Below are 27657 nucleotides of genomic sequence, written 5' to 3' on the forward strand. Positions count from 1 at the left end.
CAATATTATGGTTAGCCTAAGAAGGTAATGACTTCTGACCATGTAACATTAATGTTACTGTGTTCTAGAAAGTCTTTCCAACAGCATTTCCAAACTGTTTTATAGAAAAAGAACAATTTGTATAATCTATCTCTTCTCTGTAAAATCTCATCCATTTTAAGTTAAAAATAGCTCTGTTTCTACTCAATTTACAACATTTATATGGTTATAATGTGTGGCTATGTGTGCACACATATGTGCATGTGTGTGTGGGTATGTATATTAAGTTTAATGAGTTAATTTCTTACTGATAGGTTTTCTTGTTTGCTGAAGTTCACTGGAAATTAGACTGTAGTTCAGTTGCTTCCCTCAGGAGAAAAAAAATCCCCAAACTCTTCTTTTAATATTAAGGAAAAAAAAATGAAACCCAGGTTTGTGTCTCTTGCAGATATTTGAGTGACTTTTCTTCGTGGGGGTGAGGGCAGCTCTTTCTTGGGTACTGGATGGGACACTTAGTGCCATGGTCTGGTTAGTTGGATAGGGCTGGGTGCTAGGTTGGACTGGATGATCTTGGAGGTGTCTTCCAGCCTGGTTGATTCTATGATTCCACAGACCATATTTGGAGGAGAATTTGGTGGCAAAAAATTCATCTCCTCAAGGAACAACTTTATTGTCACAGAATCACAAAATTAACCAGGTTGGAAAAGACCTTTGAGATCACGTCCAACCTATCACCTAAAACCTTCCTAGACAGCAGAGCGTCATGGTTGTCGCAGGTCTAGTCCATGAAGGGAGTTTGGGAGGTCCAGAGAGTCCTGAAGTGGGCTAGTTGACCTGGTCAAGCAGAGAGGATTCATTTCCACATTCTCAGGAGAAGCAGTGTCATCCTGTGTACCCACACACCACAGCCACAAGCCAGAAGGGAACTGGAGGCATGGGGAATAAATGTAGCCTCTTTGTTTTCATGGGGAGTTTCCACTACAGTGAGAAAGCAGGAGGTTTTTGTTGCTGAGGGCAAGGAATCTCCTTCTTACCCAACAGTCTTTTATGTCCTTTCAGAAATGCAAAGGATTATAGAGGATTACTTAGTGTAAAAAGAGGAGTATGCTTTGATGGAAGAGTGCAACGTTAAAAGAATTTCCCCCCAGAGTGGATTTCAGCCAGAGGAAGATTCCTTTCCCATTTTTGGCATCATGCTGTATTAATGAGCCCAGAATAAGTATATTCCAATAATTCTCTCTCTGTACTTTTAAATAGGTAATTCTTTCTGTAAATAAATTATGAATTCCTCTTGTTCTTATTTTTTTTGTTACAGGAGCTAGAGTTAATGCCAAAGACAGCAAATGGTTGACTCCTTTACACAGAGCTGTGGCATCTTGTAGTGAGGTAAGCTTTGTTCTCCTTTTCTACTCCGTGTTAGATTAAGACACCTCAAATTGCCTTCTGTTCTTGATTTCATTTTTACAAAGTGAAACTACTCCAAACATTTGGAATTGCAGAACATTTTTGCAGCAGTTTGTTTAACCTCTTCAGGGTGTGTATATATATCCTGTGCCAGAGTAGTAAGAAAGGGGACAAACTATAAACATCCAGTTCCCAGCTTTGCTCTCTGCTATTTCCTTAGCAGCTGGATCCTGCATGAAGTGTTTTCAAGCCCACTTTAATTCTCTTAAAGCAGTCAGAATGGTTCAGCATGAGAAGTAGAAATTAATATTAATTGAGACAGTACAACAATAACATTACTATAGAATCATAGAATCAACCAGGTTGGAAGAGACCTCCAAGATCATCCAGTCCAACCTATCCCCCATCCCTATCCAGTCAACCAGACCATGGCACTAAGTGCCTCAGCCAGGCTTTTCTTGAACACCCCCAGGAACGGTGCCTCCACCACCTCCCTGGGCAGCCCATTCCAATGCCAATCACTCTCTCTGTGAATAACTTCTTCCTAACATCCAGCCTAGACCTACCCTGGCACAACTTGAGACTGTGTCCCCTTGTTCTATTGCTGGTTGCCTGGGAGAAGAGGCCACCCCCCACCTGGCTACAATGTCCCTTCAGGTAGTTGTAGACAGTAATAAGATCACCCCTGAGCCTCCTCTTCTCCAGGCTGCACACCCCCAGCTCCCTCAGTCTCTCCTCATAGGATTTGTGCTCCAGGCCCCTCACCAGCTTCATTGCCCTTCTCTGGACACATTCCAGCACCTCAACATCTCTCTTGAATTGAGGAGCCCAGAACTGGACACAGCACTCAAGGTGTGGCCTGAGCAGTGCTGAGTACAGGGGCAGAATAACCTCCCTTGTCCTACTGGCCACACTGTTCCTGATGCAGGCCAGGATGCCATTGGCTCTCTTGGCCACCTGGACACACTGCTGGCTCATCTTCAGCCTACTATCTATGTAGAAAGGTCTTTTTTTAATCTACCAGTTACACAGTTGTGAGAGTGATTGGCATTGGAATGGGCTGCCCAGGGAGGTGGTGGAGTCACCATCCCTGGAGATGTTCCGGAAAAGCCTGGATGAGGCACTTAGTGCCATGGTCTGGTTGATTGGCTAGGGCTGGGTGCTAGGCTGGCCTGGCTGCTCTTGGAGGTCTCTTCCAGCCTGGTTGATTCTATGATTCTATAGTAATGTTATTGTTGTACTGTCTCAATTAATATTCTGTATGAAGATGATCAAAACAGAGAAATTCTGAGCTTATGTGGAAGATGACCTCCTTTGAGATCTTGAGTCACATCAATGCTCATTTCAGTGGTCTCAAAAAATAAAGGTTTGGGTTTTTTTTTCTAGGGATTCTGTGTAAATTTTTGTTTAAGAAGATAAAATTGAATATTTTGGTTTAGACAAGCATGGAACTTCAAGTATTTGATCCATCCACTATCTACACAAGCCTTGTTTCAGTTTTTGCTTTGAATTCCCCATATAAATGGCAGTGTTTTGCCACTAACATTAATAGCTAAGTTATGTGGAGATTGTGTTATTCAAAACAGTGTTTGATTGTGAATCTTTGAGGGTGCCTTGATCCCATAAGCTATTTGTTCTTCTTGAGGTATTTTTAGGCTGCTGCTCTTTTAGGAACTGACCAGAGCACTGAATTCTGTATTCTTCAGTGCTGACCACAGGATGTTAGGGGTTGGAAGGGACCCAAGGAGATCGAGTCCAACCCCCCCTGCCAGAGCAGGACAATGCTATCTAACACAGATCACAGAGGAACACATCCAGACAGGCCTTGAAAGGCTCCAGAGAAGGAGGCTCCACAGCCTCTCTGGGGAGCCTGTTCCAGTGCTCTGGGACCCTTACAGTAAAGAAGTTCCCCCTTGTGTTGAGGTGGAACCTCTTTTGCTGCAACTTACACCCTTTGCTCCTTGTCCTATCCCAGGGAGCAGTGAGCAGAGCCTGTCCCCTGCTCCTGGCCAGCCCTCAGATACTTAGAAACATTTATCAAATCCTGTCTGAGTCTTCTCCAGACTAAGCAGCCCCAGGTCCCTCAGCCTCTCCTCATCAGCCATGCCCTCCAGTCCCCTAATCATCTGAGGGACAATGAAAGCTCCTTGTGTCAGTACCGCTTGCAGAGAGGAGTGCTGCAGAGAAACTAGACCTAAATGATCACTTCAAAAAACACATCTGTGGTTATTTTTCTTTCTTTTTTAATGTGGAATATTTTAAACAAAATACTAACTGTAGGCAAAGAACACATCTCAATCAATCAGACCTTTTTTACCCAAGAGGCACGTGTCAGAACTTCATGTTCGTAGGCACAGTAAGTCATAGGAGCACACATATGTGGTCGATACACATCAACACTGTTTTGCAGTCAACAGGCATACATGGCTCTGGGGCATCAAATGGAAAAACACTGTAAAAAACACTCTAGATAATTATTTCAGTAAGACATCTGGACTTATTTTTGGAGCAAAGACATGCAAAACGGCTGGAACTGTGGATTTAGCTGTCATGTACCCAAGTTAAAGCAACTTAATGTCAACGTGGTCATGCCCCAGGCCTTTGCATTTGTGTATCTTGCAAAAAAAAGAAACCCTCAGCAGATTTAACTAGTTCTTGAAACTTGTTAATGTATATCATGTGTGCTGTTCTAGTTTGAGCTTAGCTGGGATATTTTGGTGAGAAGAATTAGATGATAGGCTGTGAAAAGGAAGCAGTGGTGCACTCACAGGCTTCCTGAGATGTATAAGAACAAGAACAGAAACATAGATAACAGAGTCTCTGGGGCTGTCTTTGGGGCTGCACTGTTCTCTAACCCAACCTGCTGTCTGTGTAATTAACCCTTCTGCTTCCTAGCCCCCCTGGCCAACCTTCCAAACTACCTTGAGCGTAAGGCAATGTCTGGGATAGGGTAGAGGGATGGGGAGAAGGTGGAAGGGTGGTTGGGAGCCCCTCCTGGGCACTCAGGTTTCTGGGAGGGCTGTTGTGTTTCTGTATTACCTTTAACTTGTCTATTTCTGTCTATAGCTGTATATATATTGTAAATACCTGCTTGTCCATTGTGCTAAGCTGTAAATATAAAGATTCATTTAATTTCCCAGAGCGGCTGAGTCCAGTCTGGGTGATTTCCCTAAGTGCAGAGGGGCAGGTAACACCCAAACCATCACCTGTGCCCAAAAATAAAAAATCCATTATTATCATTCTAGTACTATGGGACTGCCTTTTCCAAAAACATTTAATAGCTGTTCTAGAACTTCCTTGCTAAAAGAGTTACTTTGTGCAGAATCATAGAATCGACCAGGTTGGAAGAGACCTCCAAGATCATCCAATCCAATCTAGCACCCAGCCCTAGCCCTGTCCAATCAACAAGACCATGGCACTAAGTGCCCCATCCAGGTTTTTTTTGAACACCTCTAGGGACAGTGACTCCACCACCTCCCTGGGCAGCCCATTCCAATGCCAATCACTCTCTCTGGTGAGAACTTCCTCCTAACATCCAGCCTAGACCTTCCCCTGGCACAACTTGAGACTGTGTCCCCTGGTACTGAGTCGAAGTTTCTCAGAGATAGAGAGGTTGTTTCATTTTTTGCTTTAAATGAGAAGCCTGTGATGCAGTATTTTTACTTCTGTACTTGTTTCTATTTTCGTTTCCATTGACAGTTCCAGAAATTTGAACATAATAAATGTCATTTATTGTAATAAACTGTCAAGTGCAACTTAGCATTCTGTTTGTAGGTGGGAATGGTACATGGGTATTGTAACATAGTGTAATTTGAAATCTCCAGTAACTCCTTATGGTAACGTTTTAGGTTCAAAGTGCTGACCATCTATTTTTGTGCCCCATTGTTTGAGCTGGAAGTCACTCAAAGCAATGTGATCTTCATTGACATGTTGATATCTCCAACAGATTGTGTGTGTGTTCCAATTGTGTGCACATAGTTTCATGGAATTTGTTTGTCTTTCTGTAAGAATGACAATCTGACTTGTTGTGATGGTTTGGGAGTTACCCACCCCCCCCAGTCTTATGAAATCACCCAGACTAGACTCAGCCAGCTGGAAGTTAAGGAATAAAGCTTTGTATTTGCAGCTTAGCACAATATGCAAGTTAAAAGTAATACAGAAACACAACAGCCCTCCTAGAAATCAGTCCCCAGGAGGGGCTCCCAACCACCCTTCCACCTTCTTCCCACCCCTCTACCTTACCCCAGAGTATACCTTACATGCAAGGTGAGTTTAAAGGATCAGCCAAGGGGGTTAGAAGCAGAAGGATTAGTTATACAGAAGCAGCCCAGGGAGAAAAGCAGACACCAACCCTGACAGAGACCCACACACTGTCTTATCTATGTTTGTGTTCTCGTTTTTACACATCTCAGCAAGCCTATGAGTGAAGCAGACATCACCCTTGTTTCCTTTTCACAGCCTGTAATCTAATTTCTCTCATCAAAATATTCCAATTTGCCTCAAACTAGCACACTTGTGAAATCTTCATGGCTTGTACTTTTAACAAAAGGAAATGAATAATCTTGTGATGAGATGGAATTTAGTGCAACATTTTGAATCAGTTTTGAGGAGTTTTGCAGCAGTACATGTTGAAACTTTTTGTGACCATGCTCTACTTTATCTGCCGTTCTTTACATTTAGATTAGCTCTTGGTGACTTCTAGACTTGGACAGCTTAAAAATGTTGCTTGTCAAACTGATGAAAAGGCATTTTAAGTTCATACTACTGCACTAATCCTTAGAAATGGAAGGAATCTAAGGAGACCTGTTGAGCTTTGGAAATTAGTTGTGATGACAAAAAAATTTGCTAGCCATCTTGAAGAGCTGGATAAAAAAACTGGAAATGGTTTATTCAGGTGAATCCTGTTTGGAGTGTATTCTTCATGTTCTTGAGAACATCCCCACATCTAGGCTTACCATAAAGTACAAATCCCAAAGCATAAAACTGTGTTTCCAAAAGAGCCAATTATAAATCCAAGGACTGTATAGTGGAACAGAACTATTTAAGTTCAACGTTTCATATCTTCACTAAGTGGCTTGGTTTTCTTTATTTGTGTTTTCAGGATGCTGTTCAGGTGTTATTAAAGCATTCAGCAGATGTCAATGCTCGTGATAAAAACTGGCAGACACCCCTGCATATAGCAGCTGCAAACAAAGCTGTGAAATGTGCTGAAGCTTTAGTGCCTCTCCTAAGCAACGTGAATGTGTCTGATCGAGCAGGCAGAACTGCACTGCATCATGCAGCCTTCAGTGGACACGTTGAGGTAAGTTAATTCTTAGCTTGCCTTTCTATCCTTCACATCTCTGATGCTTAGGAATTGTATCACAGTATCACCAAGGTTGGAAGAGACCTCACAGATCATCAAGTCCAACCCTTTACCACAGAGCTCAAGGCTAGACCATGGCACCAAGTGCCACGTCCAATCCTGCCTTGAACAGCTCCAGGGACGGCGACTCCACCACCTCCCCGGGCAGCCCATTCCAGTGTCCAATGACTCTCTCAGGGAAGAACTTTCTCCTCACCTCCAGCCTAAATTTCCCCTGGCACAGCCTGAGGCTGTGTCCTCTTGTTCTGGTGCTGGCCACCTGAGAGAAGAGAGCAACCTCCTCCTGGCCACAACCACCCTTCAGGTAGTTGTAGACAGCAATAAGGTCTCCCCTGAGCCTCCTCTTCTCCAGGCTAACCAATCCCAGCTCCCTCAGCCTCTCCTCATCTTTCTATCCCTCACATCTCTGATGCTTAGTTTCCCATTTCAAACTTTTGTTTCTCCCATCACCTCAGACAACCTGAACCCCTATGTTTTTTATTTGAAGGTGTCTTTTTTGTTGATCTGTGTATAGAGTAGCTGCAGTAAATACATGTAACATCATTGATTTGGAAGGTTATTACAGTGGTCACCTCTCTTATGAAAGAAGCAAATTTGTCTAAGTGGAGTTAAACTAGTGATAGATAAATGTACAATGGAAAGAGAGAAGATGTCTTTCTCTTCAGTAGATAGTGAACATAAGGTGCATGCTGTCTCTGAAATGTAGAGGAAATGCATGTAATAGAATCATAGAATCAACCGGGTTGGGAGAGACCTCCAAGATCATCCAGTCCAACCTCTCACCCAGCCCTGTCCAGTCAACTAGGCCATGGCACTAAGTGCCTCATCTAGTCCTTTCTTGAACATCTCCAGGGACGGTGACTCCACCACCTCCCTGGGCAGCCCATTCCAATGCCAATCACTCTCTCTGACAACAACTTCCTCCTAACATCCAGCCTAGACCTCTCCTGCTACAACTTGAGACTGTGTCCCCTTGTTCTGTGCTGGTTGCCTGGCAGAAGAGACCAACCCTCACCTGGCTACAACCTCCCTTCAGGTAGTTGTAGACAGCAATGAGGTCTGCCCTGAGCCTCCTCTTCTGCAGGCTGCACACCCCCAGCTCCCTCAGCCTCTCCTCACAGGTGTGTGTTCCAGGCCCCTCACCAACTTCATTGCCCTTCTCTGGACACCTTCCAGCACCTCAACATCTCTCTTGAATTGAGTGGCCAAGAACTGGACACAGCACTCAAGGTGTGGCCTGAGCAGTGCTGAGTACAGGGGCAGAATAACCTCCCTTGTCCTACACTGTTCCTGATGCAGGACAGGATGCCATTGGCTCTCCTGCCCACCTGGGCACACTTCTGGCTCAACCCTCTCTAATTGGCAAGCCCTGAAAAACAGCCACCAAAAATTCCCATTGGAATTGTATATGTAATTAGGTACAAATTTCCAGTAGGCTTGCTTTTAGTGATTGACTTTTCTGAATCCCTTAGTAATAGCCTGAGAATTTCAAAGATTCCTTGGGTTTGCCATATTTAGCTAGGAGATACTTATATTGACATCAAGTTCTTTGTTTCTTGGTCATTTCATTATTGCTGCCAAAGTGGGCAGCCCGTAGTTTTTTGTGTTTATGGGATATTCAGAAAGCAGCACATTTAGATCCTTTGAAAACTTGTATATTTTTGTTTTCTCCCATGTTTTTCTTTGTCTAACTTTAAGCAGAGTTTTCCATTATGAACAGAGGATTTCTTTCTGTTTATCTCAGATGGTCAGCTTACTGCTGTCTAGAGGGGCCAATATTAATGCCTTTGACAAGAAAGATAGAAGAGCTATACACTGGGCAGCATACATGGGTATGTATTTATTTCAATTGATTTCCATTGTGGTAGTGAATTAAGTCACCTTATTGATAGTAGTTTTATTTATAGGGAAAATATTTACATTGTAAGCATTGAGGTTATCTGTGTCTGCCAGAAAACCATTGATATTACCCTTCAAATTGCCCTCTAAATGTTGTTTGGGTGGAGGTTTCTTTTGGTGTGGTGAGAGAAATCAGTTTGCTGGGAAAAGGAAAGTAAGGTAAGTAATTCTTGTTCTTTGAAAAGAAGAAACTGGGTTCCTCAGTCAGCAAGGATCTAATCACAGGTGAAAGCTTTTGGAATACTACTAAATGGAAAGAAAGCAATTAATAAAAGGGACTATTGTGGGACCATTACAACAACCTTGGGAGTTTTATTCTAAAATAAGAATATTTGATCTCTTAAACTCCAAATTCTTACCTTGCCATTCTTATTCCAGGAGTGGATAATTACTGGCCTCATTGTATTGATTAGTGCACCCACAGTACTGTCAGAGTAATGTACTTCATTGCCTTTTATCAGGCTTGGATTTTATTAAGTGGTATCAATTATTTTCTTCAGCATAGATATAATAAATAGTAGAGCTTTGTATCTCAAGCTTCATTTATTATATGAGGAATATAAACCTCTGGAAGATGGATCACAAAATGCAGATTATGAATTCTAGGCTGACACTGACAAAAATTCTTAGCTTCAGCTAATGGCTTTGCTTCTAAGTAATTCCCATGCAACTGCAGATTGTATTTGTGTTGCAGAATGTGTTGTGCCTGTTCAGAAGCCAAACAATAAGGCCTCTTTTTTAACTTCTAGAAAATGTCTAAATATGCTCTTGGAATATGTGCCAGTCATATATGAGCAGTGAACAGTTACATTTTTGTAACCATTTGAGGAAGAAGTTGGTTAAAATGCTTTAGTGGTCCTGGCTGTGGTATTGAGTATTGTATCTAACTGCTTTGGAGTTGTATTTATCTAAGCAGTATTTCCCACTCTTGCCAGCAAAGAGCAAATGTAAGCAATGATTTAAAAGTGGAAATGCACTTTTAAACTTACATCACACAGTATCACAGTATCGCCAAGGTTGGAAGAGACCTCACAGATCATCAAGTCCAACCCTTTACCACAGAGCTCAAGTCTAGACCATGGCACCAAGTGCCACGTCCAGTCCTGCCTTGAACAGCTCCAGGGACGGCGACTCCACCACCTCCCCGGGCAGCCCATTCCAGTGTCCAATGACTCTCTCAGGGAAGAACTTTCTCCTCACCTCCAGCCTAAATTTCCCCTGGCACAGCTTGAGGCTGTGTCCTCTTGTTCTGGTGCTGCCTCCCTGAGAGAAGAGAGCAACCTCCTCCTGGCCACAACCACCCCTCAGGTAGTTGTAGACAGCAATAAGGTCACCCCTGAGCCTCCTCTTCTCCAGGCTAACCAATCCCAGCTCCCTCAGCCTCTCCTCATAGGGCTGTGCTCAAGGCCTCTCATACTGAGCCAAACAAAGGAGCATATCATGTGGAGTGTACCACATCACCAAAAGCCTTATACTGAGCTTTGGGGGATGGTAATGAGTTGTTCATTGTATGAAATGTGCTTTGATCAAAGGACTGAGAGTTCTGATCTTACAAGTGCAAAGCACACATTTACTTGTTTATAGGATCTCAACACTTAACATGTAAAAATGGTCTTCTCACAAACACCTGGATTCACACAAAGTGGAATTATTAACTGTTGTCACTGTATAACTCTCAGGCCAATTCCACGACCATACAGGTTTGAAACTACCTAATATAATGTAATAAAGGACTGTAAACTCCATATATAGAATGCTAAAGCCAGCAACAGAGCCCTGCTGAGCTGTCATCAGAGAAAGACTTGAATGTGCAAGTAAATTAGGAAGTGGTTGTCACAGAATTAGTGCTCCAACTTGAAAAAACTGTATGATATTCAGCAGTACTTGAAACAGAGAAGTTAAGAACTATATTCATTATTGAAGAGAGGATTGATGATTAGGGGACTGGAGGGCATGGCTTATGAGGAGAGGCTGAGGGACTTGGGGTTGTTTTGTCTGGAGAAGAGAAGACTTAGAGGGGATTTGATAAATGTTTCTAAGTATCTGAAGGCTGCCAGGAGAGGGGGGAAAGGCTCTGCTCACTTGCTCCCTGGGAGCAATGGGTGTAAATTGCAGCACAAGAGGTTTTGCCTCGACACAAGGGGGAACTTCTTTCCTGTAAGGGTCCCAGAGCACTGGCACAGGCTCCCCAGAGACGTTGTGGGGTCTCCTTCTCTGGAGCCTTTCAAGGCCTGCCTGGATGTGTTCCTCTGTGATCTGTGTTAGATAGCATTGTCCTGCTCTGGCAGGGAGGTTGGACTCTGATCTCCTTGGGTCCCTTCCCACCCCTAACATCCTGTGAGCCTGTGACCCAACATTCTTTGAAACATTTCATAGTCAACTTCTATATGCACAGCAGTGTCTGTGACAGTGACAGGCTGTCCTGCCACCTTACCTAGGGTAATTGTTTGCAGAAATTCGTGGAATGAAACTTGTGCAGGAAATGGCAGAGATCTGACAAGCATCAGTGGGAGGACAGAGATGTTTTCTTACCTAGAGGAGAGAAAAGTTCTTCTGTTTTGTGAAGAATCATAGAATCATAGAATCAACCAGGTTGGAAGAGACCTCCAAGATCATCCAGTCCAACCTATCCCCCAGCCTATCCAATTAACTAGACCATGGCACTAAGTGCCTCATCCAGTCTTTTCTTGAAGACCCCCAGGGACAGTGCCTCCACCACCTCCCTGGGCAGCCCATTCCAATGGGAAATCACTCTCTCTGTGAAGAACTTCTTCCCAATATCCAGCCTATACCTACCCTGGCACAATTGAGACTGTGTCCCCTTAAGTAAGCTACTACTCTAGTTTCAGTCAGTGCTATTCCTCATATGGGCTATTAATAGGGAAACTCAGTTAATCAGGAATGTTTGGGTGGGAAAAGTGTAAATTATCTGATGTTGACCATGCTAAATATCCTTGCAGGCAACAGAGCAAAAGAAAAAGAGCATAACCTTGCGACATTCCCAGTTTAGAACCATTTTGTGCTCTTTCAGTTGTTTGAAGGGAGCCTTAAACCTTTTCCACCTCATAAAACCGACCATAGAATAAAACAGAAGTTGTGCTTTTCGTCACTACTATTAATAACTTTCCAGGGTTATATCCATTGTTTCCCTTCCTTCCTGCTTTTCACTCGGCTCCATTGCTGTCCAGCTGCAGTGCTGTGAGTGAATTGGACTTTCCTTCTCGCGCGCTGGCGTTGCCCTCATTACCGTAGCGGCGTCTCCTCAGCTCTTCCCACTTAAGTACCTTGCTCTTCTGTTGGAGTGTCTTCCACTGATTGCTGCTTGTGTTTTCAATGCAGGTCAGGGATTTTTATGTTGGCTTTGTCATTTGGGTTTTTTTTTTCTTTATACAGTTTTTCTGCCACTGTTCTGTTCAGTGTCTCTCACTGCTTTCAGTATCTTCTGTAATTCTCTCGTAGAGGGCTTGTTTTCATGCTTCTCCCCCTTATGTTTGGGTCAGAAGATGACTATCCTGTATCCATTTGTCTTCCTCTTTCCTATGATACCAAATATTTCACCAATTCAGAGGTGGAATGTTGCAGCTCTTCACATTGCACTGGGAAATGCTATGTTTCTGATCGGTATAGCTAGGTGAATTGCTTTGTGTGTTGTTGGGCATGAGGCATAAAATAGGTATGGTTTATCAAAATAGCTTTGTCTGTATTCCTTTGGGTGGACAATTCCTTTTCAAACCTGCAAATTCTCTTACTCATTGTAAAAGATCTTCACTTTTTATGAAGCATTTGAACTGAAGGCTGGATTTGATACTTTTTACTTACATGTCTGACTGGATAAGCATGAGTATTCTGTGTGCCCCTCACCACTTTTTAACTAAGGTAAAGGTGCCATGTGAAAGGTGAAACAAAGAATCCCACATCTGTCTGTATGGTAGAGTTACAGGGGTAGAGCATTAAACACATCATGGTCTACTTAAGTGTGCTCTTTATTCTGAAGACTGTCACAATTATCTGTGTATTTTCACTGCTTGATGTATTTGGTAGTTAAATTAACCACCAAGCCAGAACAACAGGTTTTTTTGGCTGCTTCATTTTCATAGCTTTCCTCTGATCATGCAGTGTCACAACTGCATGCAGGTTAGCAGAGGAACCTGCAGGCACAGAGAAGAGGAAAGATGCTTGCAATGTTGGGGCTCCTTACCCAGCCACAAAACTGACAGAGAGGATGAATGCTTACTCCTTCAAAGTGGGCTCTCTGCCCTCCTTTCCCTTTTCCACTCTCCTACCTGGAACTTACCCCAGGTCACCCCTTCCCTGCAATCTCACTGAACTCTTGCTCTCTCCCCAGTAACTTAAGAGTAGTTGATTCTTTCTGAGGTTTCTCAGGCCTGAGTCAGTTTTGAAAACAGAGCTTTGTTAAACCTTAAATTACTGGAGTCAACATTTTAAAGACTGTGCAAGTAAAGGAAGCTGGATTCTTGCAGTGGTATATTTCTATTTAGCTATAGAATATTTTCTTCATGTTTGTGTCATTCTTTCCAAGTTTATGTGGAATGCCCTGAGATGGTCAAAGGATGTGTTTGCAGTTGAGGTGAATGTGGCTGACAGTCACAGTCTCCAGTGGTTAACAGAAATGTCAGCAAATGTTTACTAGTTACATAATTAATCCACCTCTCTAGGTCTGAAATCTTCTCAAAACTCCTGTGCAGACAGAGGACAAGATTTTATTTTCTTTAATACACCAGATTATTTTTGCACTATGAATAATATGATTACATAGTGACAGTGCTTTCTTCTGGAGATGAATAGTTTATGTTGCTTGTATGGTTCACGATCCAATTAGAATACAAGACCAACTCTTCTATTTCCCAGGATGCTTCAAAATTTAATCACATTTTTGGTCCTGTTACAACAATTGTACAATTGCTAAGTTTGTAAACTTGTGCTGGTTAATGTAAAATGCAGCTTCCTTCTTTTTATCTTTGTTCTTTTAGGTCATATTGAAGTTGTGAAATTGCTTGTGGCCCATGGAGCTGAAGTAACGTGCAAAGACAAGAAGTCATACACACCCTTACATGCTGCAGCATCCAGTGGGATGATCAGTGTAGTCAAGTATCTTCTAGATCTTGGAGTTGATGTAAGGAAGAGTAAAGCAAAGTGATACATACTTTATTGTTTTAAATGCTCCTGTTTGTACTGTAGCACACTTTAATTAGGGGCAGGTTATGATACAGTGAAAAGAGTATTCCCAAGGGTCTTCTTTCACGTGCTTTTTCTCTGCTGTTCTAGAACCTCATTCCCTCAAGCAGCTTAAGAACCTTGTAGACTTTGCCAGATTTTTTTGGAAACAGATTTGTGTTTAGCAGGGTTTTTTGTTGTTGTTGCTGTTTGTTTAGCCTGTCTTACTTCAGTGGAGTGGAAGTCAGGAAATAGGAATTCCATTCCTAGCTTTGCTACACAATCCTTTTTGAACTGCAGGAAATTAAGCTCTTTTCCCTCAGCTCTTTGTAAAACATAGATGCTGTGTAAGTTTTGGGGAGTAATGAAAATTGATTACTGCAGTAAGGAAGGCCATACTAGTATGGAAATTCAAAGTAAATTGAGGCTGTACAGAACCTGCATGTAGGAAGTGTGTTAGCAACAAACTGAGAAAGAAATCTACATTGTGCATCACCTGTTAGTCTTACAAGACTGGAGAGTGCTGCTAAAGATCTGTGTGGAGTAGATCAAACTTCAGTATTCTGCTGTGCACAGCAACAAATTCTGCTTCTGTGTATCCCCTGCTACCCACAAAAGAAAAAAAGGACTTTTTGACCTCTGTTTTTGATGGAAACCCATGAATACTATGGGGAAATTAGAGGTCTGGGCTGTGCTTAGTCTGTAACATCAGGGCAGATTGCCACATTTTTTTCCATACATGTGTTCTGTCAAGTTGCATACAGGAAACTGGTGTGGAGAGAATTGGAGGAGGTTGACTCACTTGTAAAGTGATCATACTTTTTCCCAGATCACACTTCTCAAAGTAGGACATACTTTTAATTTCTAGTTTTGAAGAGCTGCAAAACATAATGAAGTTGTCCCATGAGACTTTCGTCTTAATAAAATGCTGCAGTAATACAGGTTTTTGCCTACTAAATAACTGATCTTGGGGTTGTTTTCTTCTGATAGATGAACGAACCAAATGCCTATGGAAATACTCCTCTCCATGTAGCTTGCTACAACGGGCAAGATGTTGTAGTGAACGAACTCATAGACTGCGGTGCTAACGTAAATCAAACCAACGAGAAGGGTTTTACACCTTTGCACTTTGCTGCGGCATCAACACATGGAGCACTGTGCTTGGAGCTTCTGGTCTGCAATGGAGCAGATGTCAATATGAAGGTAGGTGAATCAAAATCCATCCTTTGACTCTTAAAGATGTAGTACACCTTTATCAGAGGTAATTTTTCATGATCGTTGGTAGGATAACGTTTGAAAGCTCCCTCTGATTAATGGAGTACTCAGCAGGAGCAGGGAGGTCATTCTGCCCCTGTACTCTGCACTGGTTAGACCACACCTTGAGTACTGTGTTCAGTTCTGGGCCCCCCAGTTTAGGAGGGACATTGAGATGCTTGAGCGTGTCCAGAGAAGGGCAACGAGGCTGGGGAGAGGCCTTGAGCACAGCCCTACGAGGAGAGGCTGAGGGAGCTGGGATTGGTTAGCCTGGAGAAGAGGAGGCTCAGGGGAGACCTTATTGCTGTCTACAATTACCTGAGGGGTGGTTGTGGCCAGGAGGAGGTTGCTCTCTTCTCTCAGGTGGCCAGCACCAGAACAAGAGGACACAGCCTCAGGCTGTGCCAGGAGAGGTATAGGCTGGAGGTGAGGAGAAAGTTCTTCACTGAGAGAGTCATTGGACACTGGAATGGGCTGCCCGGGGAGGTGGTGGAGTCGCCGTCCCTGGAGCTGTTCAAGGCAGGATTGGACGTGGCACTTGGTGCCATGGTCTGGCCTTGAGCTCTGTGGTAAAGGGTTGGACTTGATGATCTGTGAGGTCTCTTCCAACCTTGGTGATACTGTGATACTTCTGTTTAAAATGCATACAGAAAAACTGAGCCAGTACATTATGTAAATATGAAGGTAAGTGAATCAAAATCCACCCATTGACTCTTAAAAATGTAGTGCACCTTTATCAGAGGTAATTTTTCATGATCATTGTTAGGTTAAGTTAGAAAGTTCCCTCTGATTGATGAAGTACTTCTGTTTAAAGTACACACAGAAAAACTGAATCAGTATGTTGCTTCAGGGAACTTGATCTGAATCTGAAAACCTCAATGGAATATGGTGGATAGCTCAAAAGGATAAAGAAGAAAGATGATAGTACTGTCTATTCAATCTTGATTATATTTAAATGTCACAATTCCCCAAATTTGTCTTCCTTAGTCTGTCCAAGAGCAAATAATTTAGAAAAATAAAGCAAAGTAACTTATTTTTTCTTATAAAGAAGCATTAATTCAATCAAGGATATGGTCTAGTTGACTGGATAGGGCTGGGGGATAGGTTGGACTGGGTGATGTTGGAGGTCTCTTCCAACCTGGTAGATTCTATGATTCAGAGAAATGTATATGAACAGACTAATTGCTGGGGCAGTCAAAGAGCTGATAACATTAGATCCTAAAATCTAATTAATAAGGAGGAGTTAGAAATTAAATATAGCAAAGTAATTAGATTAGACCAGTAGGAAGTCTTAAACAGATGGGGGGGTTAAGAATCCAGCAGAACTTCATGAGCAGAGTCAGTATACATTCTGCATCTCTACTTGGTCAGAAGGTGCTGTACATTCTGCATCTCTACTTGGTCAGAAGGTGCTGTACATTCTGCATCTCTACTTGGTCAGAAGGTGCTGTACATTCTGCATCTCTACTTGGTCAGAAGGTGCTGTACATTCTGCATCTCTACTTGGTCAGAAGGTGCTGTACATTCTGCATCTCTACTTGGTCCGAAGTTGCTGTACATTCTGCATCTCTACTTGGTCAGAAGTTGCTGTACATTCTGCATCTCTACTTGGTCAGAAGGTGCTGTACATTCTGCATCTCTACTTGGTCAGAAGTTGCTGTACATTCTGCATCTCTACTTGGTTAGAAGTTGCTGTACATTCTACATCTCTACTTGGTCAGAAGGTGCTGTACATTCTGCATCTCTACTTGGTTAGAAGTTGCTATACATTCTACATCTCTACTTGGTCAGAAGGTGCTGTACATTCTGCATCTCTACTTGGTCAGAAGTTGCTGTACATTCTGCATTTCTACTTGGTCAGAAGTTGCTGTACATTCTGCATCTCTACTTGGTCAGAAGTTGCTGTACATTCTGCATTTCTACTTGGTCAGAAGTTGCTGTACATTCTGCATCTCTACTTGGTCAGAAGTTGCTGACTGCAGAATATTTCTTAGAATCCAGTCTTAGTGTAGATAGAACTTCAAATCCTCACAAGCATAAAACCAAACTATAACCTAGACCTTTTATTGACTTCTCAAGTGTATAGGATAAGGTCTTGAGATGTGAGACCTCCTGTTTTCTATTTTAGGGGTTTTGTATGGGTTTTTTTTGTTTGAGGGTTTTTTTTTGGTGTGTGGAGTTGTTTGGTTTTTACTGTAGTAATGAAAACTTAATTGTGTTCAGAAATACTCAGTGGTGATATCAGGTTCCATATTGGAGGTAGTGGGAAACAGGTTTGTGGAATGAAAGGTCCAAGTATGTTCCTCTTACAAAACATCTGATTGCTTGTACTGTTGAAGCTGTTTGATATGGAATAATCTTAGGTACATGTTTCTGCTCACTTTTACATTTATTTAATCATCAAACCCATTTAATGAAAATAAACTCAGTTGTGAAAAAAATCATCACTGAACTCCCCTGGAGAAGACAGGAGCTGTGATACAGGATTTATTGCCAGCTTTTCCTGAAATACTCAGGTCCCAGTTCATTTATTTTTGTTGCAAACTTTCTGCTCTGCATAAAGTTCCAGACTGGAACTAGCTGAGGTTTAGCTTTAACAGGGCTGACATGTTCTAAATTCTTGGAACATCATTTTTTGGTAATGTATGTTCTGACATGAAAATAACCCCACAATGGTAAATACATTAATGATTATGGATGTTAGTTACACAAAGGACAGTGAAAGAGGAACAAACATTACCAAGCAAACATTTACTGCTTTCCCCTATGCTGGGTTGCAAGGGTGCATGGCTTTGTGCATATTTCTGGTGTAGAGGAAAGTGGAGAGGTCTTCATATCACAGAATTTCTTAGATTGGAAAAGACCTTCAAGCTCATCAAATCCATCACATTTCAGTAAAGGCCTTCAAGATCATAGAGTCCAATCATTAGTTTCACAGTGGCAGCTCCTTGACTAAACCAAATCCAAATCCATCACATTTCAGTTAAGACCTTCAAGATCATAGACTCCAAGCATTAGTTTCACAGTAGCAGCTCCTTGACTAAACCAAATCCAAATCCATCACATTTCAGTAAAGACCTTCAAGATCATAGAATCCAATCATTAGTTTCACAGTGACAGCTCCTTGACTAAACCAAATCCAAATCCATCACATTTCAGAGAGGTGTGCAGCCAGGTGGTTGTTTTATTTTGGTTATTCATTTTCAGATGGACCTTAATTGTTGGTTAGGAATCAAAATGGAAAAAAAAAGCAACATCCTATTAGGATAATTAAACACTGTTAAAGGTTACTGTAATTTTTATGTTTGGACTTAAAGTCTTTGTTTCACATATGGTATACAGTGCAGGCTGTTAGTAAATCACCTTAGAAATTGAGTAAGGAATGGCTAAGATCTTCAAAGTGACTGGCAAAGTTCATGAGTTCAAGTGCATAATGTGGGTGAACTTGTGTTCAACTGTGACAGAAGAGGTTTTAACAGCAGAGATAAAAATTGTTACCTTCCTTCCTGTTGAAATTAAAGTTATGGGATACAAAGTACAGATTTGATGGGTTTTGTAACTTAAAAATAATCCTTAGAGATTTAGCATGGGTAAACCCAGGTTTTCCCTTCAGCTTCTTCTGAGATGCCAGGCATTATTTTCTGAAACACGGTAGTGGTGAGGCTGGGAAATGCAGCCTGAAGTGCCAATGAGAGCTGAGAATTTCAGCTGAAGTCTAAGGGCTAGCCTGCTTCAGAAGGAAATGTCTTTACTGTGGAAAGAGTTAGTAGCTACAGGCTGGGGAGAGTGGCTGGACAGCAGCCAGGCAGAGAAGGACCTGAGGGTACTGGTAGATAGTAGCTGAAGATGAGGTAGCAGTGTGCTCAGGTGGCCAGGAGAGCCAATGGCATCCTGGGTCTGGATCAGGAACAGTGTGGCCAGTAGGACAAGGGAGGGTATTCTGCCCCTGTACTCAGCACTGCTCAGGCCACACCTTGAGTGCTGTGTCCAGTTCTGGGCTCCTCAATTCAAGAGAGATGTTGAGATACTTGAACGTGTCCAGAGGAGGGCAATGAAGCTGGTGAAGGTCTTGGAACACAAATCCTGTGAGGAGAGGTTGAGGGAGCTGGGGGTGTGCAGCCTGGAGAAGAGGAGGCTCAGGACAGACCTCATTGCTGTCTACAACTACCTGTAGAGAGGCTGTAGCCAGGTGGGGTTGGTCTCTTCTGCCAGGCAAGCAGCAACAGAACAAGGGGACACAGTCTCAAGTTATGGGAAGGGGAGGTCTAGGCTGGATGTTAGGAGGAAGTTGTTGGCAGAGAGAGTGATTGGCATTGGAATGGGCTGCCCAGGGAGGTGGTAGAGTTGCTGTCCCTGGAGGTGTTGAAGAAAAGCCTGGATGAGGCACTTAGTGCCATGGTCTAGGTGAGTGGATAGGTCTGGGTGCTAGGTTGGACTGGATGATGTTGGAGGACTCTTGCAACTTGGTTGATTCAATGATTCTGTAGGTTGACTGTAATTATTATATGTTGATTCAGTATCAGAACTGTTAAGTGCAAAACTAAGCAAGTAGGGTTGTGTAGAGATTTTAAGCAACATGTATCTCCATTGTAGTTCTCTTAACAGCATTTATGTGGATTTATACCAGCCAGTAGGACTGAATTTGGCCTCTGAATTTGCTCCTGAAGGTGTAAACAGCAGCCTTACTTTGTATATGAAAACTTTACACTTGCACTTTTCACAGGCTCAAGAACTGAGGCAAAAAGAAAGTGATTTCCAAGTCAGCTTCAGCTTCCTTAGAAAGGGCTGTAAGGATAAATCTTTGATTTACTTAGAAGAACAATCCCTAAAAAAATAGCAAAGGTGCATTGAAGTAGAGTATGGTATGCAGTAAAGAGCAGTCTGTAGAGTTAAAATAGGATGGTTCTTACTGGTTACTGAAGCTTATTGCTGTCTACAACTACCTGAGGGGAGGTTGAGGCCAGGAGGAGGTTGCTCTCTTCTCTCAGGTGGCCAGCACCAGAACAAGAGGACACAGCCTCAAGCTACGCCAGGGGAGATTTAGGCTGGAGGTGAGGAGAAAGTTCTTCACCGAGAGAGTCATTGGACACTGGAATGGGCTGCCCGGGGAGGTGGTGGAGTCGCCGTCCCTGGAGCTGTTCAAGGCAGGATTGGACGTGGCACTTGGTGCCATGGTCTAGCCTTGAGCTCTGTGGTAAAGGGTTGGACTTGATGATCTGTGAGGTCTCTTCCAACCCTGATGATACTCTGTGTGTGATACTGAGGCTGAAGTTCAAATGAGTTTGCTAAATGGTTTGATTTTCATTGTAATTACACTGCTTAGATAATCTAATTCAATAGTTCCTTCCCATGTGCAACTCCTCCTGTGATCTTAGAGGTGGCAGATTGGGTATGAATGTTAATCTGGCTGCAGACTATGCAGTACTTTGTAAAGCACTTTCTGCTTTGGACAACCTCCTGGGGAGACAAAAGTGAAATGCTCTTAATCTTGACAGGTGGAGAGTAGATGCTTATGTGTATCTGTGGATGCTGGCCACGTCCAGGGAATGGGATGAGGCAGAAAGGGAATATGTAGCAGAAGATAATAGACAGTAAAAATATCACAGTATCACCAAGGTTGGAAGAGACCTCATAGATCATCAAGTCCAACCCTTTACCACAGAGCTCAAGGCCAGACCATGGCACCAAGTGCCACGTCCAACCCTGCCTTGAACAGCTCCAGGGATGGCGACTCCACCACCTCCCCGGGCAGCCCATTCCAGTGTCCAATGACTCTCTCAGGGAAGAACTTTCTCCTCACCTCCAGCCTCAATTTCCCCTGGTGCAGCCTGAGGCTGTGTCCTCTTGTTCTGGTGCTGGCCACCTGAGAGAAGAGAGCAACCTCCTCCTGGCCACAACCTCCCCTCAGGTAGTTGTAGACAGCAATAAGGTCTCCCCTGAGCCTCCTCTTCTCCAGACTAACCAATCCCAGCTCCCTCAGCCTCTCCCTGTAGTGCTGTGCTCAAGGCCTGTTGTATGCTTTCTGCCACCTCTGTAGACAGAGGCCACAGTTTCTTACTTTGTTTTCCCAGCCTTGTCAGTGTCCATCTAGTACTGTGGAACAGTGAATTCTGACAAGTATGTACTCATTACTGCAGCAGCCTCTTCTCACCATTCAGGATTTCCATGCATGGAAGAACACTTTGAAATAAGCATGTAATGGGACAGTAAGAATTGTTTTATGGGCCTCCTTGTTGCTTGCAAATCCAGTGACCTAAATAGAAAGAATATTTTACTTCCACTGATGATAGTAGAATGTAAGAATTGTTGCTAGGGGGAGATTTCACTTGGAGGAGTGCTGTGGCTTAGACCCACATTTCCACTCAGTAGTTTGGGTACAGTTAATATCTGAGTATTCACTTAATAGTATGTTTAGTGTTCTGTGCTAATTCTTTCTGCCCAGTAGCAATTACTGTTCTTAGCAGGTGATTTTTAAGTGTTTTGCACATATTTCTTCTCAGGAGGAGATTTGGGTGATTTCATTCCTATTACCACACTTGAGTTTCAATGCAACAAAAGTTATCATTAGCTCATAGTTATTCTATCATGTGCTGTGATCCTCTCTGATCTTGTAAAATCAGACAGCTGTATTTAACAGAGAAATTTCACATCCACCTCTGTCTAAAAGGGTCCCCAGCAGACTTTTGGTAATACTTTGGAGCAGTTTGGTTCCAAAGGAAGAGTAAAAACAAGAGGACACTTTTGCACGTGACAGCAGTTAGTGATTAGCAGTGTCCTGCATCTGGGTTGAGGCAGTGCCAAGCACAACTCCAGGCTGGGCAGTGAGTGGCTGGAGAGCAGCCCTGAGGACCAGGACCTGGGGGTGCTGCTGGATGAGAAGCTTGACATGAGCCAGCAGTGTGCACTTGCAACTCAGCCAACTAGATGCTGGGCTGCATCAGGAGAAGTGTGACCAGCAGGTGGAGGGAGGTGATTCTCCCCCTCTACTCCACTCTGCTGAGACCCCACCTGGAGTACTGCATCCAGTTCTGGAGCCCCCATTACAAGAAGGATGTGGAGATGCTGGAGCATGTCCGGAGAAGGGCCACGAGGATGCTCAGAGGGCTGAGCAGCTCTGCTGTAAGGACAGACTTGAAAGAGTTGGGGCTGTGCAGTCCAGAGAAGAGGAGGCTCCCAGGTGACCTTCATGTGGCCTTCCAGGATCTGAAGGGGGCCTACAAAAAATCTGGGGAGGGACTTTTTAGGCTCTCAGGGAGTGACAGGAGTGGGGGGAATGGAGCAAAGCTGGAGGTGGGGAGGTTCAGGCTGGCTGTGAGGAGGAAGTTGTTGAGCATGAGAGTGGTGAGAGGCTGGAATGGGTTGCCCAAGGAGGTGGTTGAGGCCTCATGCCTGGAGATGTTTAAGACCAGGCTGGATGAGGCTCTGAGCAGGCTGATCTAGTGTAGGGTGTCCCTGCCCATGCCTGGGGGAGTGTTGGAAGTAGATGATCCTTGTGGTCCCTTCCAACCCTGGCTGATTCTATATTTCAATGCATAGTGTATATTCCACAGACCATCTTTCTAACTTTGTAGTTTCTAAACATTTCATACTTTAAAATTTAAAGGTGGATATTGTGCTAGTTTGAGTCACTGAAGGTAGTTTGGAGGGTTGGCCAGGGAGGTTAGGAAGCAGATGGCTTAGTCATACAGATGGCAGTTTAGGTTAGAGAGAGAGGTTGAGCCCCAGAGAGACAGAGAGTGACTCTGGTATCTGTATTCATGTTCTTGTTCTTATCCATCTCAGCAAGCCTATGAGTGCAGTAGCCATCACCACTGTTTCCTTTTCACAGTCTATAATCTAATTCTTCTCACCCAAACATTTTAGCTAGCTTCAAACTAGCACATAAATACAGTGATTTATTTTTCTTTCAAGAAACAAACTTATTTGGAAGAAGTACTGTTGTGTTTGAGACTTGGATAGGGGAAGAATTGAACATAGGCTTGTTGCTGAAGTTGAGCACTGTCATCATCCTCTCAAGAGTGATTACCCCAAAGGCATGACTTAGAGTGGACGTCACCAAGTTGTCACTCACAGCTGGAAGTGTGAGCAGCTATTTAGAATAGCTTGCCATGTCATTCCAGCATCCAGCTTGCAGAGTTGCACAGAAACAATTTACATGAGGGAGGAGAGCGGAGAAAAGAAAGTAGAAAAATGTCTTTTTTCCATTTCTTTTGTCTTTCTCAGTTTTCCTTGTCCCTGACCATGAGTAAAGCACTGTGGGTTTTTCTTTTCCAGAGTAAAGATGGGAAGACACCTTTGCACATGACAGCAATTCATGGGCGATTTTCAAGATCTCAAACCATCATTCAAAATGGTAAAAAATGTTACCAGCTTTCCTGTGTTATCTGGCGTTCCCCAGGGCTCAGTGCTGGCACCAGTGCTCTTTAACATCCTTGGCAGTGATATGGACAGAGGAGTCAGTGCACTCTCAGCAAGTTTGCAGATGGCACCAAGCTGTGTGGCACAGTCAACTTGCTAGAGGGCAGGGATCCATCCAGAGGGAGCTGGACAGGCTGCAGAGGTGTGCCCAGGCCAACCTCATGATATTCAGCAAGGCCAAGTGTAAGGACTAGCACCTGGGTTGGTGCAATCCCAGGCACAGCTCCAGGCTGGGTGGGGAATGGCTGAGAGCAGCACTGAGGAAAAGGCCCTGGGGGTCTGGGCTGATGAAAAGCTCAGCATGAGCCTGCAGTGTGAGTGCAGCCCAGACACAACCCTGTGCTGGGCTGCAGCAAGAGCAGTGTGGGCAGCAGGGCAAGGGAGGGGATTCTGCCCCTTGGCTCTGCTCTCCTCAGACCCCACCTGGAGTCCTGTCTGCAGTTCTGGAGCCCCCAACACAAGAAGGACATGGAACTGTTGGAGCCAGTCCAGAGGAGGACTACAGCGGTGCTCAGAGGGCTGCAGCAGCTCTGCTCTGAGCACAGGCTGAGAGAGTTGGAGCTCTTCAATCTGGAGAAGAGAAGGCTTCTAGGAGACCTTACAGTAGCCTTCAAGTATTTGAAGGGGGCCTACAGGAAGGCTGGGGAGGGACTATTGACAAGGTCTTGTAATGACAGGACAAGGGGGAATGGGTTTAAACTGGCAGAGGGGAGATTCAGACTAGATGTTAGGAGGAAGGTCTTTGCAGTGAGGGTGGTGAGACACTGGCACAGGTTGCTCAGGGAGGTTGTGGCTGCTTCCTCCCTGGAGGTGTTCAAGGCCAGGTTGGATGAGGCTTTGAGCAACCTGTTCTAGTGGGAGATGTCCCTGCCTATGGCAGGGGGTCAGAACTGGACGATCCTTGAGGTCCCTTCCAACCATTCTATGAATAGGCAATACCCAATATTCAGCAGTAGTGCAGTCCGTGGTGGTGCATATCTGTTGGTAAGGTTTGCTAAGTCCCACTGAAGAACCATTTTTTGTTCAAAATGCAGAAATATATTCATTTCTCTTCCATAACCCACACTGCAGAAAGTTTGTCCCATATGATTACGAAATAAAATGCTTTTCCCTGTTTTGTTTGGTACTAAATAACTCCTGAAAGTTGTATTTTTTTTAAGTAGTCATGCACAATTACTGCTTTTTCTTACATTATCATCAGTGCTGTTTTTCTAGCAAGTATCTGCATAGTGACATGCATTCTTACATAGTGATTACTTTATGTTGCAGGAGCTGAAATAGACTGTGAAGATAAGAATGGAAATACTCCTTTGCACATAGCAGCTAGATATGGCCATGAGCTATTAATCAACACTCTGATTACAAGTGGTGCTGACACTGCAAAGTAGGTAACCTTATTGGGATGAATGCAGGCTGAGAAAGTTTAGAACTGTGTTTATTAGATTGACAAGACTGCTTTTTCATAGCATCTTCAGCTTTCAGTTGGGAATGTCTTGTGCTTTACTCTGTGCTTTTCAGTAGCTACTCAGTACATAGCCATTTGTACAAAAAGAAATAGATTTCCCTCTAATAAATTGGAAGTAAAATCTCTGGGAGTTTTAATAGGCTGTTTCACTGACTTGTATCATCCTGCTAGCTTGAAGGAAGGCATTTATCATGTGAAGCTTTCTGAAGGCTCAGTGTTGTAATTAGGTGGGTTGCAGAACCCACCATACATGTGCTCTTTGGCACACAGTCATGTTTGCTTTATTTTAACTGTAATGAAACTGTGATACCTGATTATGGTGTATCTTAGGCGGGGTATACATGGGATGTTTCCTCTCCATTTGGCAGCATTAAGTGGATTTTCAGACTGCTGCAGAAAGCTCCTTTCATCAGGTAAGATATGCTTTAAGAATCTTATGGTTGCTTTGTATTTTGGGTTGTTGTTTCTTTTTGGTGGGGTGTTTCTTGGGGGGGGGTGTGTGTTTGTTTGTTTGTTTCACTTTATTCCATAGACTAACTTTTAATTTAGTAATACAGGAAAAAATCTTCAGAGTTTGCTAATAGTCTGAGGCCAGTGCTTGGGTGTTCCTAATGGGTACTTTGTAGTTAAAGTGAAAGCAAACTTTTACACAAGTAATCAAAAAAAAAAAAGAGTCATCCAAATTGAAGTAATGTGTCTGTAAATGTTGTGTGTCTGTGTTTGAACTGAAGTTGTCCACAGAGGCAGGATGACTGATTCAGACCATCATGCAGCTTCTAGGAGAAAGACTAAATGCTTTTAAATGGTTTCATGTTTTAAGTGGTTTCATGTTTCTCTTCCATGGTGTTTTTAATGTAATACAGATCAGTCTATTCCTTTCTGTTTCTGTAATGGGCACTTAATAGCTCTGGAAACTCTATAGGCTGCATTAAGAAAATGTTGCATTGGTGGTTCACTGTTAATTAAGTGCAAACCAAACTGTGCTTTGCTTTGATTGATTCTTCCCTGAAGCGGGTTACAAAGTTATTACTTTCCTTGTTGTCTGAAGTCTGCTCTGGTGTGCATTCTGAGAAAGCAGACTTCTCTGAAGGATTGTGGAAGCTTCAGGAGCAGAAGAAGAGGAACCACCTAAATGGTTCTACATTAACATGAGGGCACTTCACCTTTATTGAAAAACTGAAAGTGGAGGGCAGAGGGCTGGGGAAAAGAGTAAGAAGTTGCTTTGCTAGCTTTATACTGTCTGCTAGGGAAGCCTAGGAGAAGAACTAGAGGGGTATATCTGGAGCTGCCACTGATAAGGCTTCTTATTTCACTCTCCTGTCATGGACAAGCTGTTAGGTTTTGACCTAGGAAAGAACTGCATTATAGTTGACTATATTTCAATTGGATGCATTCAAGATGAGGAATTCTGTGGCTCTTCCAACTTTATGACATGGTGCTTTGCTGGCCTTGCTCTTACTTGAGATGCAATATGGGAAAGGAATCCATGAGGAAGGCTTGCAAGTGCTTTCTGTGACTTTTACATGAGCTGAGCAAACTTAGATGTAAATCTAGCATGATAAGGACTTGAAGAATATGTTCAGCCTTCAGTCTGCTAACAGCTTACAAATACCTGCTCTTGATGTAGGGATTAGTATCAGCATGCTGTGCCCTTTGGGGTTTAGGATGGAGAGTCCTGTATGTAAATTAAGAACCTCTGTTAAATTCATGAATGCTCTTGTGAAGACCTAAAAAAACCCAAATATCATCCATCTGCCTTGTCCCCCATAGCGAATCACTACTGAACTACTTAGTGAAATCCCAACCTAGGGAAGTAGAAAGGCATCAAAGAGTAATTTTCAAATCAGACTGATTAACTATCTTAAATGGGTTGATGTGTATCACTGCCTGTTGAAATGGGAGGAGATTGTAGTGCATTCAGGTAGTGACAGGACTAAGGAATGGAGCAAAGCTGGAGGTGGGGAGATTCAAAGTGGATGTGAGGAGGAAGTTGTTCATCGTGAGAGTGGTGAGAGCCTGGAATGGGTTGCCCAGGGAGATGGTTGAGGCCCCATCCCAGGAGATGTTTAAGGCCAGGCTGGCTGTGGCTGTGGGCAGCCTGATGTAGGGTAGGGTGTCCCTAGGCATGGCAGGGGGGTTGGAACTAGATGATCCTCGTGGTCCCTTCCACCCCTGATTGATTCTGTTGCTCTGTGATATAAAACCTGTATTTTGGAGATATAGAGTGGGAAAACAGTGTTACCTAGGAGTGCTTTTGAATAACACATCAGTTATTGTTCACCACTTATTTTTGTTAGAACAATTCCTAAAAAGGAGAAGAAAAAAAATTAGATTCTCAGGCAAGAGTACCAAAACCAAAGAAGTTAATTGCACAAGAACAAGACAACTTTGGAGAATATAATAGCTTTCTCAAACCAAATATGGAGCTTTGAAAGCTGATTTTAATTTGGTAATCTTTATGTCAGAGTAGTAGTTAGATATGGAAATGAATAGTTAAGTTTTTGATCTTGGATTTGAAGTTTCATAGGTCACACAAGTTGGGAAAAGAAAGTGGTAATGTTCTTTAACAGCCTCTACTGCAGCCAGTTCCTGTTCATAGCCCTCACTCCAGTTCAACAGAGCTCTTTTTCTAAGTAGCTTCTGTATTTAGCAATGCTGCTGTCCTTCTCTATTAAAAAATAGATCATCTTTGCATAAC

At 43.2% G+C, this 27657-nt stretch overlaps 1 protein-coding gene across 4 annotated transcripts in view; it reads left to right on the forward strand.

Annotated features, from left to right (window-relative positions):
* The window catches only part of ANKRD28 (ankyrin repeat domain 28), a 150370-nt gene that overhangs the window by 91267 nt on the left and 31446 nt on the right, over positions 1–27657 (forward strand). For 3 of the 4 annotated variants that reach the window (XR_010307548.1, XM_064167240.1, XM_064167239.1), the window contains exons 4-11: positions 1295–1365; positions 6485–6685; positions 8493–8580; positions 13639–13781; positions 14813–15025; positions 23351–23429; positions 24764–24878; positions 25290–25372. Coding sequence is in view for 3 of the 4 variants with exons in the window: in XM_064167240.1 (XP_064023310.1) it covers positions 1295–1365; positions 6485–6685; positions 8493–8580; positions 13639–13781; positions 14813–15025; positions 23351–23429; positions 24764–24878; positions 25290–25372 (993 nt within the window). In the remaining variant the exon portion in view is untranslated. Of the gene's footprint in view, positions 1–1294; positions 1366–6484; positions 6686–8492; positions 8581–13638; positions 13782–14812; positions 15026–23350; positions 23430–24763; positions 24883–25289; positions 25373–27657 lie in introns of those variants that run through there. The other variant, XM_064167241.1, reaches the window with a different exon arrangement.

This window comes from Pogoniulus pusillus, chromosome 28, assembly GCF_015220805.1.
Source record: "Pogoniulus pusillus isolate bPogPus1 chromosome 28, bPogPus1.pri, whole genome shotgun sequence".
NCBI classification, from domain to species: Eukaryota; Metazoa; Chordata; class Aves; order Piciformes; family Lybiidae; genus Pogoniulus; species Pogoniulus pusillus.